This window comes from Ammodytes marinus, assembly GCF_949987685.1.
Source record: "Ammodytes marinus genome assembly, chromosome: 2".
NCBI lineage: Eukaryota > Metazoa > Chordata > Actinopteri > Uranoscopiformes > Ammodytidae > Ammodytes > Ammodytes marinus.
In genome coordinates this window covers 28,112,910-28,129,713 of record NC_137231.1, presented here as the reverse complement: position 1 = coordinate 28,129,713, position 16,804 = coordinate 28,112,910, and the positions used below count along the sequence as shown (strand labels likewise).

The window sequence follows — 16,804 nt, the reverse complement described above, 5'->3', positions numbered from 1 at the left end:
TCAGCGGGCCTACAGTCCAGTGCAGCCTCTCCTTCATGGCCCACGGTCTGGAGAAAGTCCTGGAGGACCAGAGGAGCAACCTGAACCCACAAGATGTTTTCCTTCACAACAAGCTGGGGGAAACCGTCTCCAGGGTCAACATGCTAGCAGTGTGTGTGAAGGCTGTTCTAGGAGGGGAATGCACCCCGAAGCCACCGCCACCCACAATGCCCAAGCATGCGTTTGGTAGGAAGCAATGGAGTCACACCCTGCTGAAGAGGGCCCGGGCCTATCTGGACTGGCTGGAGCACAATATTGGGCTCCATACGTCAAAGGTCATAGGGGGACATAGGAAAAGACTTCAGAGGTACTCGGAGGGGAGTGGATACCTTTTGTAATGTTTGTGGAACACAAGTTTAGCCTATCTCAGTTTGTGATGCAGACATGTTTAACTTTATGGCAGCTTTTTTATAAATAGTGAACAAATGTTCAAGACTTGTTAATGCTTACTTTGTAATGTACAGCATGTTTACATGCATTTTGGATTTAAAAAAAAACATGTTTTTCACTTTCGAAACTCTAGAAAAAAGATCAATACCATTCTTCTTGTCTGTTCAAAAAATAAAGCTTCAGTATTCATGTCAACAAGTGAACTTTTAGAAGTGCTAGGTGGACTTTTTTTTGGACACGGCATAGCTTTTTCCCCATTGCTTTTCTTTATGTGTAGCTAACATGACCAGCTGCTAACTTTAGCTTCATATTTAGACGTTAGTGACGTTGTTGTATCAATCCTCTAATCAAACTCTCAGTCTCAGCAAGCGTATTTACCAAATAGTTTAAAATATTCTTCTAAAAGCTATACCAGAAATGGCTTTGTTTAAATACACTTACAGTAGGTAGGCTACTTCTCAGCAAATTACATTGTCAGGGTTCTCAACTTTTGGAAATTGTTTAGAGCGAGCGAAAACATTTTTGTGTTTATTTAGTCATTTAAAGCATAGTAATGGTTTTTAACACAAGTTCAGTTCAGTATAATTTCTTTGTTTTAGTTCAAATATAGCCTATTGTAGTAATTTTATGATGAAAGTATAACTGGATTAATACCAAATGCCAGACTAGTGAGATGGGTGTAGGCCTAGGGTAGTTCTTCGGGGGGCAAAATGTTGTTAATACAAACACATTTTGCACTTGAAAATTACAATTATTGTGAGGAGGGGTGCAAAGGCATAAGCCATGAAAAAGGTGACATGACATCTGTTAACTAAACTCGTGTAGGGGAGTCTGGGGTTATCTCCCTCAGAAGATTTTATTTGTGATTTGAACATGTAATATAAGCCATTTTGGTGTATTTGAAGAGACTAAAGGAATAGACAACATTTATTTCAGTTCAGATGAGTACTAAAATGAGCAAAACAAGTTAGTCAGCCATACAAAGTGTGTAGCCTAGTTATTTACCAAGAAAAATGGTAATAAACTGCTCAGAAAATTGTGAAATGGCAAAACCAGCTTGTTGATAAAAACATTTTTAGAAAACGAGTGAGGGAAAACAGGCATCAATAATAAAATGGAGCCTCAACTTAATCACAACAAAGTCCCTTACAATAAACTATTAAGATGTTGGCAAAAAGGATTTTCATTATCATTGCCACACAATGACCATCATTCAAACACAGAAATAGCCAACACTACTCTCCAGTTACACATAGTTTCTCTCGTGTACACAGACACAGATACACACGATAATGTGCAGTGACTGTCCGCGAGTCGCGGCCGTTAATTAGCGTGCATATCAATGCAACGGCCGAATAAAAAAACAAAGCAAACTCTGCGTATTTATTTATAAAAGTGATTCACATAAAGTAGCCAAAGTAGGCACATTATCACGGTAAAATAATAATACAGCGGCTTCTTTCACGCTCCGATAATTTGGAGAGAGGAAAAAAAAAAGTCAACTTCCCTGCAGAGGCTCTGACTGACTGATGTCACCGCCCCTCAAAGACAAATACTGTTTCTGATTGTTTGGCAGAGTTATACTGTACTTTGTGTGAGAAATGCAAGGTGTGGCGTGGAGCGTGTGAATTGCCTGAAATCCGTGTCTCACTCTCATTGCGTGAGAGTTGAGAACCCTGCATTGTTCCCACGTGACAGTAATTAATCAACTTGCCAAAGAGGCAAATTAAAAGGAGGCTGTTAATATATTTCTTAATTACGCCATGTTTGTTTTTTCCGCCTTCACAATGATTAATTGTTTTTGCTCCGGCCACCTATCCCTGGTGAGCGGGCTGCGTTGCCCGAGGTAGAATGATAAGAATCACCCTCTGAGAGCCTCCAGTTTGGACTCCAATCAGCATACACACCATGGTTGAAATGTGTGGACAGATGGACAGTGCATGGTTAAGGCAGATACGTCTGTCAAAGTCCCATCAAAGCAATGCAAAAGAACAACAACGCTGTAACAAAGATTAATGTGGGCTCCGCTCTCCTCAAATTAAGTGATCAATTAATATGCAGTTAAAGTTCCACTGGTCTAAATGAGCTTCAAATGAGTCAAATGTTGAACATCTGCAAAGTTCCTTAAATGTTAGACCCTTTGGAGAACATCGTTTTTTTTTTACAATTCTAATTATTTATTCACAACACTTTTTGAAAGCTTTGACAGTATCTTGTCTGTGAACTATTTCCTTTTATATAATGCTCATTATGGCTATTGAATTAAAAAAACTTGTGATTTTAGATCATACACTACTTCTCTCTTTTCTCTAATACATTTAATAAGTGTTCATAACCTATAGCTTTAAAATACATACTTATTCTTTCAGACATATACCTTATTAGATACACACCTGACCTGCCCTTTACACACACATATTAAAGGCTCTATTAAATATACGTTCTGAATGTCACCGTTCATCCAAAGCATAAACTACAACATTTTCATTTCACAGTCACCTTTATTAAATAGCAGTTTCATATGCATGCACTATAAACAAAGGTTATGACACATTATTTGCAGATTTTATTTTTATATTCAGCAAAACATGAAACGGCTGTTACCTTCTTTTGAAATGAAACCTATGTTATGAAAGGAAGCGATTTGAAGTGTTTGATGGGTGAGCTGCCTGCAATGTCGACCTGATGATCATCACGGATGAATGTATGAAGCGTTCTATGCACTTATGAAGTGTAAATAATCAAATCACATACAGCATGTGTCCATTTGGAGGTTGCTCTGGGATGTTTTGAAATCTCCTCGCCACTATAATGCAAAATGTGTCCAGGACAGCAGTCCATTAGCACCTTCAGGCGTACAAACAGAGAGACGCGTGATTGGTCCACTGCTGTTCCTTGTACTTCCTGAATCCCAGAGGAAAGTCAAATGCTCATACAGGCAGCAGCTCTGGAGGACTCTCTCCGTAGCAGTACTTGGCTTGAGGGTTACGGTACGTGTTCTCATGTTGTACACTCTGCAACAGACGGAGGGAAAAAAAGTGAAGTTATTATAAAGTAAAGCAGGAATAGAATAAAATAAATCATTTATTCACCTCGGAAAACAATAATATGCTCTTTATTGTTCACTGACTATTAAAATAAACTTACAGTTCTGTAAAGACTTATTATTGGGTCAAAGCCAGGGCAAAAATATTTGACATTTATGAAATGGAGGAGACAGTTGCAGTGAGTCAAAGTGCTTGCGTACATTACAACCGACGTACTCAGAACAATCTTATATGAGTGACATATTGACTTTAATTATCAAGAAACTGCCCGGGAGATGTGGTTGCATATCTGTGTCACTAATCATGCTTAGTTTCAAAATGACTACGATTAGTGTAACGGATAGGTTTAAGGCTGGATCATTTAGAAAGTATGAATTGTGGTTTTTCTGGAGTTGATCGTTTCTAAATATTTTCTTCATCTCCAAATGTACGTACTTGTGAAGAGGTCCTACACTTGGCCAGGCACAGCTCAAAGTGATCCTCCACAGCAGTGAAGAGATTCTGGAAGCCTTCGGCCGCACGATTCAGGAAGCGCTCGAGGAGAAGTTGCTGTAGTAAGAGAATGTTGTATGTGTAAAAAACTAAAATACAGATTTCAATCTGTTCCAACACGCCGTTTTTTGTAGTCCCCTTATAGTTGCTGCTACTCACAAAACAAAAATAAATCAATATTCATCTTTGAGACACATAGGGCCAGATTCACAGACATGGATTAAGCCTAGTCCTGGACTACAAGGAATTTTGAATGGAGATTGTCCATTGAAAGTACAATTTAGTCCAGAACAAGTCTCAATCCATCTCTGTGAAACCGGCTCAAAGTATCTGAATTCTTGCATGTCAGGATCATCCATTCCATTGCATGCAAGACACAGCTGAGTATTTTATTGAGATGGCAGCAGTACTAACACCACAAGCCCCTGCACATCCTTGATAGGACGGATTACCTTATCAGGCTGGAGGCAGCAAGACACGCAGTACTCGTAGATGCTACAGCAGCCATTGGCCAGGCAGCTCTTACAGATGTACTGTCTGGAGCTGGGAGCATTGACGTTACAGCAGCCGTTCACCAGCAAGTCTTTCCTCTCGCAGACGTAACCTGTGAAACATTAGCAGAGATAAGCTAACACATTGATTGAGAGCTGTAGTTTGTTATCATCCGTGTTATATTGCGGGGGGGTGAGGGACGGCTGCATTGATCTGCTAACCCAGTTCGTCTGTGAGCAGCGTCTTGCCCTGGATGGAGTTCCTGCACTGGGTGATCTGTCGGCTGCTGTTGCCCAGGTTGAAGCGCACCTTCCAGGGGATGCGATGGTCCGGGTCTCTAGCCTCTAAGAGCGTGCGGTCTCGTATGGTCCGCTCCTCCTGCACAGTTCACACAGGAGAGGTTCAATAACAATGCAATAAAATATAGGAAAACACACACAATACATGTTACTGACATATATAGTAGTGCTCTAACAACACACACATTTCAGTAATAATACTACTTTTAGTACAGTTAAATAACCAATCCTATAACAAAGAGTTTGCAAAAAACGAAAGCGTTTTCTAAGCTGGTGGGACTGGTAGGCATTCCTATATGCCTATATGTCAGAAAGGGAAAACACTGAATGTTAAAGTGATGGACTGCTTTATGGCAAATGTTGAGTTGACATGATTTCTGCATCAATGTTCAAGACCTATTTTGATTTTTCAGGTGATTTATTCAATACAATTTCTCAGCAATGTTTACCTTGTTATATAAAATCCCATATACTAATACCAATGTCCATAGTTTTAGAAGAGGGTGCTAACGTTTTCCTGGCTGTGGTGTTTGTGTACCTGTTTGAGTGTGCTGGTGAGAAAGTAGATGAGAGACAGTCCGAAGACTACTCCAAGCACCCAGCGCTTTCTCAGTAACCTCCGCAGCACCATCATCATGGCATGACTTGGTCGGGGAGGCGCCGGTGACAGTCACGGTCCAACCATACAGTCTACGGGTCCAACACATCAAACCTCCACGGGTTATCAAGGCAAATTCCCTGCTGACTGACACCGACTGGCGTTATTGGTCTGGGGTGTAAAATGATAGGCTAATGTCTGCTAACGTCACAATAGGTCCATGGCTAAATCTTGCACGTTGGCAAAATGTGAGCAATACACCAAGGCGTCTAATTTCCAGAGTTACGCTAACCCATGCTGCAGGCAACAGCTAACGGTGTATTCTAAATCATAAAAGCCTGCTTTGTTAGCCTGCGAGCTAGCTGTTTTTAGCGTTAGCTTTTTTAGCTCAAGATAAGCTAGACACTAATTATACAAATAAAAACACACTAGATTACTGTGACCCAGAAGAAGAAAACTATTCTGCAAATTCCGACATGACGTTAAAACTAACAGCAGCTGTGAAATTCATATTTCCAGCGAAGTCTGACATCCATCGTGAGCAAAACAAAATTCCAATGCGGATGTGGTGCGGCGAAGAGCAGGATGCTGATTGGAGGATATACGCCCTCTCTGACGTCACACAGGAATTTTTTTTTGGTTTCAGCCAGACCTGTCTGTGCGTCTTTATTATTGACTTATTATGATCATATAATGCCCGCTGTCGTGCAAAATAACTTTACTTTTGTAACTTTAAAGGCAATGCTTCATTATTTAAAAATATACATATTGATCATATTTCGGTTTCCCAATAACCCTGTACAAAATCACTTCAAAAAGGGGTAGTGAAAACATATATTTTTTAAATATATTGATCACCATTAACAAATACCTCTCAACGTCTCTACACCGCAGTACGATCTGTAGAATACATTCATGGGCGATAAAAAAAAACATCTTGTAATAAGTCAATGACAAAAACGGTGCTCAAGATTTGGGGTCTACGCATGCGCACAACCGCAAAGTAGCATCGACGAGCAGCATCAACAGAACACCGGCAACATCGCCCACCAGCAGCAGCATCAGCTAACCCGATGCTAAATATGAGCAGAAACTGAAGGAGCGATTCACTGAGCTCATTCAGGTAAAGCAGCCAACACTTGTACGCAGCTTACGGTCTGATTTATAAACGCATGCGAAACAAACACAACAGAGATATTTGCTGTACGCCTGTGTATAAAAAGCCAGGGGGCCTTCACGACAGTAAGACACTGGTCCTGATGCTGATGTTTATCGTTTGCAGGGTTGGATCATGTGGTGAGCGGTATGCCATGCAGAGGAGACACAGCAGCAACACCGATGGCATGCCCTCTGAAAGGTGGGACGATGCACAGCTGCCTTTGAAAGCTGTGTTTGTGTTTTTGTTGTTTCCATACACCATGTAGGTGCTATGTGTTCCCCCTGTCCTGTCCACACACTGTCTGGGGCAGTTTTTTTCTAATGTTGTTTGCAAGGCCTCAAAATAGTTCCTGTTAAAGCAAATCGTAAACCTAAATCTTACAATGATATCAGATTATTACAGCAGCCCCATGGTTTTGAAACGAGATGTCTAACAATGATTAATGGATTTAAAGGCGAGGCCATGGTTTTTTGTATAATTGGTCATTAATTTGGCATTACAAAAAGTCTTAAATTGAACTTGCCTTAAGCTGTAGGAGCCCTGTCTAAAGAAAATAGCTTTCCTTACTCATACATACACACACAATTAACAACACTGTAAATCACTTATTAAATTCATATACTGTATAAATAATGTAGAATGAAACATAGACAACTTTGTGGCTAATAATGCTTCCCCCCTTCTTTCCCTACCCAGGAGTCGAAGCCAGACCCTGGGATCGGACAGCAGCCTGGACGAGGGTGGTGGTGTGTTTGACTGCTTGAAGCCCGACTCTCCCTCCTCTCCTCAGCAGATCTACTCAGGCCTGGTGGGCGTCCCCTCCGGCTCCGTGTCCTCCGCTCAGTTCCAGGCGGCCGGCTTAGTCCTGGGGTCTCCCCCGGAGGTTTTCATCCAGATGACCGCATCGTCCAGAGAAGAAGGGGGCCCGCACCGCACCGACGGGGGGCCTTTCCTCCCTCGACCTCCCCACCCAAACCACCATCACCACCACCACCAATTCCACCACGGGCCCCTGCAGCACCGCACCTCCTCCCTGCTCCAACAGGCCTCCAATGCAGCCGCGTCAGACAGGCACGGAGCCAGGGGCCCAGAGACCCAGGAAGACCCTTCATCCACCCCAGCACCGGCCCTGTCTGAGTTTAAGGCAGTGGTGACATGGCTGCAGAGGGGCATCCCCTTCATCCTCATCCTGCTGGCCAAAGTCTGCTTTCAGCACAAGCTAGGTACATTAACATGTGGAGTAATTGTACTAATAGTGCACTATACTTAGAATATAGTCATTAGCAGCGTATGGTTGATGATGTTACACCTCTCTCCTGCAGGTATTGCTGTGTGTGTGGGGATGGCCAGCACATTCGCCTACGCCAATTCCACCTTAAGGCACCAAGTGTCATTACGGGTAAAAAAACAAACAAACTACAATGGCAGCATCCTATATTGTCTGATGTTGGCTTAAACCAACCTTGCATTGATAAATACTTTATATTAGATCAAGTTATTTAGCTATTTACATATAATAAAGATAAGGCTGGTTTTGTTTTATGTTTTTCTTATGTTTTTTATTGTCAACAAATCCAATTTGAAATTCCAAAACGAACAATGTCTTAGTCCAATCCGTACCTCCAATTTCCACACCCTGCTGTCTGTGGCTCTCAATCCAAAGCCATTACTTCTTACTGAAGATGTGATTTTCTTTAAAATTTGCTCGCAGTCTTCGTTTTTAACATTACTCAAACAGGAAAACAGGGTGTTTCAATTGTGTGTCTCTTTGGTGTTACTAGGAGGAACGTTCCTTGTTTGTTGCTCTGTGGATCCTCATGTTCCTCACAGGGAATATAGTGTACATCTACTACACATTTAGTACCGAGGAGCTGCACAACAGGTAATGTACAAGCAGCATGTTTTTCTTTTTATAGACGATTTGTGCTTCTTCACGTGCCATCTTATTGTTTTTTATTTGACATATTTTAGATTTTTCCGTTCATTTTGCTTTGTGTAAGCCATTTCATTTTATTATTATTTTAACTTCCATTTCATTTTAGGGCGTGTTTCCCTTCTTGTCTGGTCTTGTCCTGTGAGTATTTTATTTTATTATTTAGTTCCTAGAGAGTTTCTTCCATTATGTTTAACTTCAACCCCAAATTTTCACCTCCCCAACCCATACCCTGCGTTCCGAATCGCATACTCTTTCTTTTTTCTATGCTACATACTACATCTGACGATAAAAAGGATCTAGTTAGGATGCAGTAGGCATACAATTGGGACATACTTTTACTTATTTATTTCATCATAACATTGCTCCTTGATCTTGCCTCTTGCTTTTATATCCGTCGCATCCCAGTTTTCTTTCAGATGGAGGCTCCGTCGATGTGACGTCACTTCAGGTGCGCACTGGATAATGGTTCAGAATCGCCCAAAAAGGATGCTGTTTTCAACACTAAAAATCTTTAGGGTATTCCTAAATCTGGCCACAAGAATCGGGTCATCCTAAATCTTTTTTCTACCATACTAAATAGTAGATAGTATGGGTATTGGAACACAGGGATAGTTGAAACCACAAGACCTCCATACACCGACACAATTCATATACAGTAGATATAATGTCTTTTTACTTTCCTTCTAGCCTGATGTTTGCCAAGCCCAGCCTCAACAGCTTTGACTTCTTTGATCTGATCTGGGCGGTGGGCATCACTGACTTTGTCCTCAAGTATTTCACCATCGGCCTGAAATGCTTCCTCCTCTTTTTACCCAAGATCCTCCTGGCCTTCAAATCCAGGGTAAGAGATCCATTTGACTTTTATTCATGAATTTAACCCCTTTTTAATGAAGGACATTTGGATTCATATTAAAAACTCTAACCATACATTGAATGATGTCATCATACAATACTAATGGCATTGTAATAGATTTGATCCCCCATGTTTAGTGTGTGTAGTGTTGAATGATTTGGTAATTATAGGACATAAGAGGTGGATAAAAGAGCCCAAGACATCATTTGTAAGACCTTTTAATGATACCAATTAGACAATTGCAGGGTTTTAAAAAGGACCTATCCCACCGTGGGATAGGTCCTTTTTAAAACACATTAATGAACATTTAAACAAAAGGAAGACTTGTATGTCACCCTTACAAGGCATTTAATCTGAGTTGAAGTTATAGATAAATATCTCCCCGTTCATGATGCTGTATCTATAATAGGGGTCGATGACTGAGTTACAGGAAGTTTCTATCAAAGTTGGGAAACTTGGTTGAAGATAATAATTTAAAAAAAAATATGATTTGCTGAACTATGATGAAATACTCCGCAGAGTACAGAAAGCGCTAAAGGGTCACAGTGTGAAACTGTTCTGTATTCATAAGGTTTTAAATGGTACTCCTTAGGTGAGCCACTCTGTGTGTGTGTGTGTGTGTGTGTGTGTGTGTGTGTGTGTGTGTGTGTGTGTGTGTGTGTGTGTGTGTGTGTGTGTGTGTGTGTGTGCGCGCGCGTGTACGCGGGCATGTGTGTGTGTGTGTGTGTGTGTTTGTGGAAAGTCTGGCCCTGAGGCAAGACAATATTAGACTGCATACACACACTATCACACACAGAGATATACTTTGATTTCCATACAGGTGCAGCTCATATTCCTCGTTTGTGTTTGTATGTGAGTGTGTAGAGTGGGGGGAGGAGGAGGTGAGGGGATATGAAGTATTAGGATTACATTTTCCACTGATAAACAGACCTACAGGCCTATCAGAACCAGCCAGCAACTGAGCTCATTCACCCTCCAGGGGGTTGAACGGGTGAGGTCATCTGTCCCTGGAGCTGGACCATTACCTGTACCCTCCACCTAGACACACACGCATGCACGCACACACACACACACACACACACACACACACACACACACACACACACACACACACACACACACACACACACACACACACACACACGTCTATAATGTCACACAGTCCACCTGCCTACTTCATTACTTACTGTACATTCAGCCACAGATAAACTAATGATCCTACATAATCAGGGCAAGTCTGCACAAGTTATATCAGGGTCGCATTCTCAAGTTCCATGACGGCTTTGATTTAAAAAGGCTTAGAAGGGGCTCATGTCCACTGCTTGTGTATGAAGCCTATTTACTGTGTGTTGCCTGAGTGTGTAAGTATTTTCATTGTTGTGCATGGCATGTGTCTTGAGTCTTTTGGCGCATGCAGTACTTTCTGAATTTGGTCTTTGGACACAGCACCACCTTGAAAAAGCAGAAAGCAATAATTTAAAAGCAAATATATCACTGACAAACTTAACCCCACAGCAAACGAATACAGTTGTAATAATAGAAGTCATATTAAAATGTAAAGTTATGGATGTGTCTGTGCTCAGCTGTGGAGTGGATAAACAGATCAGACAAAGTAATGAAGACCAAGCAGGAAACTGTTCAAACAAGGCCCCGCTGGTGGAGCTCACTCAAACTCCTTGGCGTCCGTCCAAACTTTTTCAAAATGTGACAGTTTGTGCGTGGGCGTGATGTGCACGGTGGGATACCGGGCTGAGGGGGAACAATAAGGAAGATGAATTAGCCACTAGCGGAGGGGTCTTCCTCCCCTACCAACCTGCCATGCTCCGGGCTCTTTTACCCACAGTCATTAATCTTTGTCAGCCATCATTACGCTAGCCGGGGATGCCACGGGGGCCATTGGGGAACCCAGTCTGCCTTCAGTTTGGTCACCTCTGTTTCTAACCATACCCCAATTCACTTAAAGCACTTTTTCTTTGTCTATGGGGGACTCAGAAGTTCTTCTCTGTGATTATTTGGAGAAAGGCAAGGCGAGGTCCTTTTTAAAAAAGCAGTTGGAAAGCCCCCGTAGGGCTGAGTTTTTTAAAGTGGCCGGGCACTGGGTGGGTAGCAGGTGGAAAGGAGCCTCTGCCAGTTTCCCCTTGCAGTGCGGGGGAAATTGCCTGTGCTGCTGCTGTGAAGCTGTGGAGCTCTGGACTGCAGCCATGTTTGTGCTGGAGGCAGGATGCTGTTTTTAAGCTCTCTAATACTGCACTGCACTTGACTAGATAGAAGGGTGCCCCGAAGCTGTGGAGTTCTTTCTGGGCTTTTTTTTTGGACAGTTAAATGAGTGGATCAGAGAAAGAATACATATTGTCCCGATTAAGTGTTTATTTTATTATTGGACTTGAGTAAGACTGCTAAGGCCCCTTTTGTTTTGTTGTTTCAATAACACTGCCATTCCAAATAGGAAAATTCCCAGTCTGTGCCACCTGTATGCCTGTTCCTATTTTAATTGTGAAAGTGTTTGGACATTTTTGTATGAAAAATCTCTGATATTATTTCATATTCAATGTCTCTGTGCCTGATTCATTCTGTTTTCATGACTATTTCATTTCTGTTGTTCCCTATGATATTCTTATTTACTGTGCTTAGGTCTGTCTGCCTGCCTGTCTTCTTACTGGAAATTCTGCTTAATTTGTCTTTGTTAAGCACTTTTTAGGAAAGGTGCTATACTAGATGTAAATGTTTACGATTATATAATGTTTGATTGAAGCTTCCAAAGAGACTTCCTTTACTATTGGTGTTTACACAATTTGTTTCTTTGTTGGTGTTTGCGGTTTGTGTGTGTGTGTGTGTGTGTGTGTGTGTGTGTGTGTGTGTGTGTGTGTGTGTGTGTGTGTGTGTGTGTGTGTGTGTGTGTGTGTGTGTGTGTGTGTGTGTGTGTGTGTGTGTGTGTGTGTGTGTGTGTGTGTGTGTGTGTGTGTGTGTGTGTGTGTGTGTGTGTGTGTGTGTGTGTGTGTGTGTGTGTGTGTGTGTGTGTGTGTGTGTGTGTGCGTGTGTGTCCAGGGTAAGTTCTACCTGCTGATCGAGGAGCTGAGCCAGCTGTTTCGGGCCCTGGTGCCCATCCAGCTGTGGTACAAGTACATCATGGGAGAAGACCCCTCCAACAGTTACTTTCTGGGAGCCACACTCATCATCATCTACAGCCTGTGCAAGGTAATCAGTGTCTGGTAGCTACATATTAAGCATTGTTTCTTACTTCATTTTCATATTGTGAATTGTACTATTAAATAAAAATAAAAATACTTGATATTAGTGCAAATATATACATGTACTGCACACAATTTTGATTTTAGAAACATAGAAAACAGTCGTTCATAGTAGGTACAAGCGCCTGACAACGGATGAAGGAAAAATTTAAAATACAGAGAAGAAAAGAGCTCTGCAAAGTACAAAGAGAAGCCAGTGAAGGTCTGTAAAATATGAATATGGCCACTCAAAGACTAAAAACCCACGAGAACTCTCTTACAGCCTATAATGTTAATTATTACACCCCACAGTAGATATGCATTGTATAGAATATCGAACATGACTATGATGCTGTTGCTCTTAAAAGGCTTACTAGCGTCTTCTGAAGTTTGTTTTGGGAGCAGGATTGATTTCATAGCAATGAGAGATTTATGATTAATTTGATAAGATTCATGATATATATCATTAAAAAAGAGTGGGAGATGCCCTAGGACAAAGTCTGTTGTACGTTATAAACATACAGAAATTAGAGTTCATCATCTGAGGCTAACTGGAATGCATGTAAAGCAAAATCATGGCAATTCTGTTATATTTTGATTGAGCTATTTTAGCCATGCTAGTGGACCTTGGAGTGACATTGCTAGGCCACTGCGAGGTCAGTTGCACAAAGGAAGTGATAATAAAAAGAACTGTGAGTCAGTTTGAAGTCTGCACGAAACCGAGAGAGAAAGCTGATGTAGTGAAACCGAGTGGGACCGAATGAAACTCTGAAGGATACAATGCTGTATTATGTACACAGCAAAGTAGTCACCAACACCGCCATGTGTCGTGTAGTACGTGTTGACAATTATAGTCCCTGCCCCTTTAAATACAACAGTGATTCAGCGGATGTATTTCTTGATGATGAACTGGCTGAGTTGAACCTAGTGGGGTGTTTCCGGGGTGTGTGCGTGCTGAGATGCAGCTCTTCAGGGGTTTTCCCCCAGATCAGCCACATAAGCATTGCCATATTTATAATATGCTGATATGCATGGTGTGTATCAGCTGTTGATACCACTGTTGTCATGATGTTATGTCACACACAGGACAGCAGTACAATTGAGGTTTTAGGAAGTAATACTTTTCCACATTTAGAGTCAACGAAGCTGAAGAATACCCAGGAATTAGGAATGTCAAATCAGTTAAAACTGCACAGGGCATTGCTTATTTGAAATACAATCAATTGATGAGAAATGGAACGGTGTTTAGTCTCCATTTTTAAGAGGAAGTCCGGGCGTGTTGCTGTTTAACATTTTACATAAATATTAAAAATTATGCTTGGTGTAGTTTTTAGCAATGTCAGTGGTGTGGCTCTCAAGACTATTAGACAGTTGTTATGTGTGGTCCACCACTTTGGTCTATAAAAATATCTTAGCAACTGCCATACAATTATAAACATGCAATTATATATTATATGAATTGCAATCACTTTGCTGATCCCTTAACTTTTTAACTAGGCCAAATCATTAGGTCTAAATAATCAAATACTCACCTGTAAAACTATTTCCCTTTAGTCTCGGCTAAATAAATAAATGAATAATAATAGCCCACATTGTAAACATTATGTATGTATGTAAAGATCACAACAATCACAGTAACACTGTGCCCGTTGCTAGCATGGCTTTAGTAGACCATTAGTCTTATTAATTAATGTTTGATAAATAGCCAAAAAAGTGGATGCAAATCAAATAGAAAGCTTTGTGTGCAGTTGCAATTGTTGTAACTGACTGTGCTTTTGTATCTGTTGTTTTGCAGTCCTTTGACATCTGCGGTCGTGTGTCTGCCATACGCAAGGCCTTCGTCATGCTCTGCAGCTCCCAGGTCAGTCCCAGACACATTCTCCTTTTGTTTCATATCGCTTAACACAAACACACAAATGCACAGCTTAGCATTTTAGACGAGAGTGCATAATACATCTTGAAGAGTAGAGTTTCTCCCTTTTTTGAATGTCACTTTTTTTTCCCTCAGAGTTATGGAGTGAGGGCAGGCAATCAACAGTGCAGCGAGGCGGGCGACGTCTGTGCCATTTGTCAGACTGATTTCAGGGAGCCCATAGCCCTGCTCTGTCAGGTAAGGACTCAAAGAAATGACTAAGAAGATGATTAAAAATTATTATGTTTATCAATTTAAAGAATGGAAAGAGAAACTTTGCTAATAAAAACAATCTGTGTTCTACTGCCCTCTTCGGTTGAATATTTGAACCCTGCTTAAAGGCTGTTACATACTCCGCGAGAAGAAAGAACAAAGTTCTCGGTGACAGAGCTGCGAGAAGAAAATGACGTCATTTTCTTCTCTCAGCTCTTGTTTAGCTGTTCTCGCAGCTTGTTCTCGACACATCACCCGGGCCGAACTTTCTTCTCGCAGCTTGTCCGAGAACTATTATGTGATTGGTCAGTCTGAAGTCAATGAGGAAAGCGAAGTGAAATCAGCTGGCGCTACTGAGTAAATTACCATGGTAACAATGCGCCGCGGTGAGGAGTTCGGCAGTTGAGTTCTCGTGAAGTATGTAATGTCAGACCAGAAAGAACTTCTCGCAGCTCTGTCACCGAGAACTTTGTTCTTTCTTCTCGCGGAGTATGTAACAGCCTTAACCTCTGAGTTAAGAAGTATGCTGATGACAGTGATGTGACTGTACATTCAGTGTCAATGCAACATGATGAGCAGTCAATTCCCTGGAAGTTTGTGAAAACAAGTATTTTCCTCAAATATTCATTATATTTTTGGAAGAAAACAAGCATTGAAACAACAGATTTCTTTGGCATACCACTACTGATATTATTTGATAATGTCAGTGGTCCTTAAATAAAGGTCTGAATATGAGTTACTGAAAAGCTTTTATGGACATTAGACACTCCTGCGGGATGGATCTTCGAATTGACTTTCATGCTTAGTAATAGTACAAATGTCAACCAACAAATTTTAGATATGTTTGCTTTGCGTTTTTTTCTATCTTTCTCTTGCAAAACTGTAATATTGTTTGTTCATTATCTTCCCCTACAGCACGTGTTCTGTGAGGAGTGTCTGTGTCTGTGGTTCGACCGTGAGAGAACGTGTCCGCTGTGTCGTTCTACCGTCATAGAGACCCTGCGCTGCTGGAAAGACGGCACCACCTCCGCTCACTTCCAGATCTACTAAAGCCCTGACAACCTAAGACCTGATTGAGCTGTAGTGCAAGTTAAGACAACGGTGTGTCATCTTTATCTTGTGCACTTACTTACTTTTTAAACCAGGGTCAGCATAATGGCAGTATTACATCACATGTCATTTCGCAGATGCTTTTATCCAAAGCGACTTACAACTGGAGCACACATTCATACACCGATAAGCAGGGTGCTGGCTAACTAACAGGAAACAGATGTGGCGTGGAGACTGGGGATCGAACCACCGACCGTATAGTAGTGAGCCCACCACCCTAGTGAAAAGACATAAACCCTGCAAATAAATCTGGTTATTTTCACGACAGACAAGTTGAGCATCATATGAAGCTGGTTGTAGAAGCGCGTGAACCAATCAAAATCATTGACATGGTATCAATTTTAAAAGCTAGGAACAATAAAGCTGGACTATCCCATGATCAGTTTCACAATGTAATATTGTTATTCAGTTTATGGCAGCGGCCACATTTTTCTGTACATGTAGACTCAGCCACTGTTAGTATAGTGTCATCAACATGATACGGGATGTTGTTTTGATTTAGTTTGATGATAATGTAAATAGTCACAGCAGTCACACTCACATTTTGCTTTATGATTTCATCATGTCCGTACATTGTCTATTTGAATCTTTTTTTACTCCCATGTAACATTTGTTTTAAGGTTATTAATAAGGTTATTAATATTTAAGGTTAATTTTATTTTTATTTTTTGCAATATTTATGTGATAAGAAAGACAAATTGTCTCAGAATGAGGTTAAGGAGGAAAGCAGTTGTCTTTAAGTAAAAAATTGTTTGTTGATTAGCAAACGATACGCTTATTTAAATAGAGTAATGAACATAGGGTGACTTGTAAACGTCACCATGCACAGTCTGTAGATGTGTATCAAGTGTGGTGCATATTTGAAGTCAGTAAATTATTTGACTTTCGATACCTTTCCACTGAAACTTCATTTCATTGTTATTTCCTATGAATGATTTCAATATGAGTCATTTCCTCTCAGAATAATTTCATCTTGGGTTGCATAATTGATGGTATGACTTTAATGCAGTGCGAAGATGTTCACTTTTTTAATTAAA

The 16,804-nt window shown here is 41.0% G+C and overlaps 2 protein-coding genes across 2 annotated transcripts; one reads left to right on the top strand and one right to left on the bottom strand.

Moving 5' to 3' along the window:
• Positions 1 to 2,946: 2,946 nt before the first annotated feature.
• Positions 2,947 to 5,907, bottom strand: spring1 (SREBF pathway regulator in golgi 1). The gene is made up of 5 exons (XM_080048511.1): positions 5,298 to 5,907; positions 4,682 to 4,838; positions 4,421 to 4,572; positions 3,912 to 4,025; positions 2,947 to 3,443 (listed from the first exon to the last, which is right to left on the bottom strand). Exons 1-5 carry the CDS (start codon positions 5,394 to 5,396, stop codon positions 3,360 to 3,362), a joined length of 606 nt encoding a protein of 201 aa, XP_079904637.1. The 5' UTR covers positions 5,397 to 5,907; the 3' UTR covers positions 2,947 to 3,359.
• A 743-nt stretch (positions 5,908 to 6,650) lies between these two features.
• On the top strand, positions 6,651 to 15,707 carry rnft2 (ring finger protein, transmembrane 2; the record flags this gene model as incomplete). The annotated part of the gene is made up of 9 exons (XM_080044282.1): positions 6,651 to 6,714; positions 7,213 to 7,739; positions 7,839 to 7,915; positions 8,298 to 8,398; positions 9,140 to 9,293; positions 12,351 to 12,500; positions 14,328 to 14,393; positions 14,541 to 14,642; positions 15,573 to 15,707. Exons 1-9 carry the CDS (start codon positions 6,668 to 6,670, stop codon positions 15,705 to 15,707), a joined length of 1,359 nt encoding a protein of 452 aa, XP_079900408.1. The 5' UTR covers positions 6,651 to 6,667.
• Positions 15,708 to 16,804: the final 1,097 nt, after the last annotated feature.

Bases quoted from the DNA above. Each gene is read 5' to 3' on its own strand.
- spring1 (XM_080048511.1), bottom strand. From the start codon at position 5,396: ATGATGATGGTGCTGCGGAGGTTACTGAGAAAGCGCTGGGTGCTTGGA. The intron at 4,839-5,297 runs GTACACAAACAC...TGAACTGTGCAG, and splicing joins TCACCAGCACACTCAAACAG to GAGGAGCGGACCATACGAGA. The intron at 4,573-4,681 runs GTTAGCAGATCA...AATGTTTCACAG, and splicing joins GCTGCTCACAGACGAACTGG to GTTACGTCTGCGAGAGGAAA.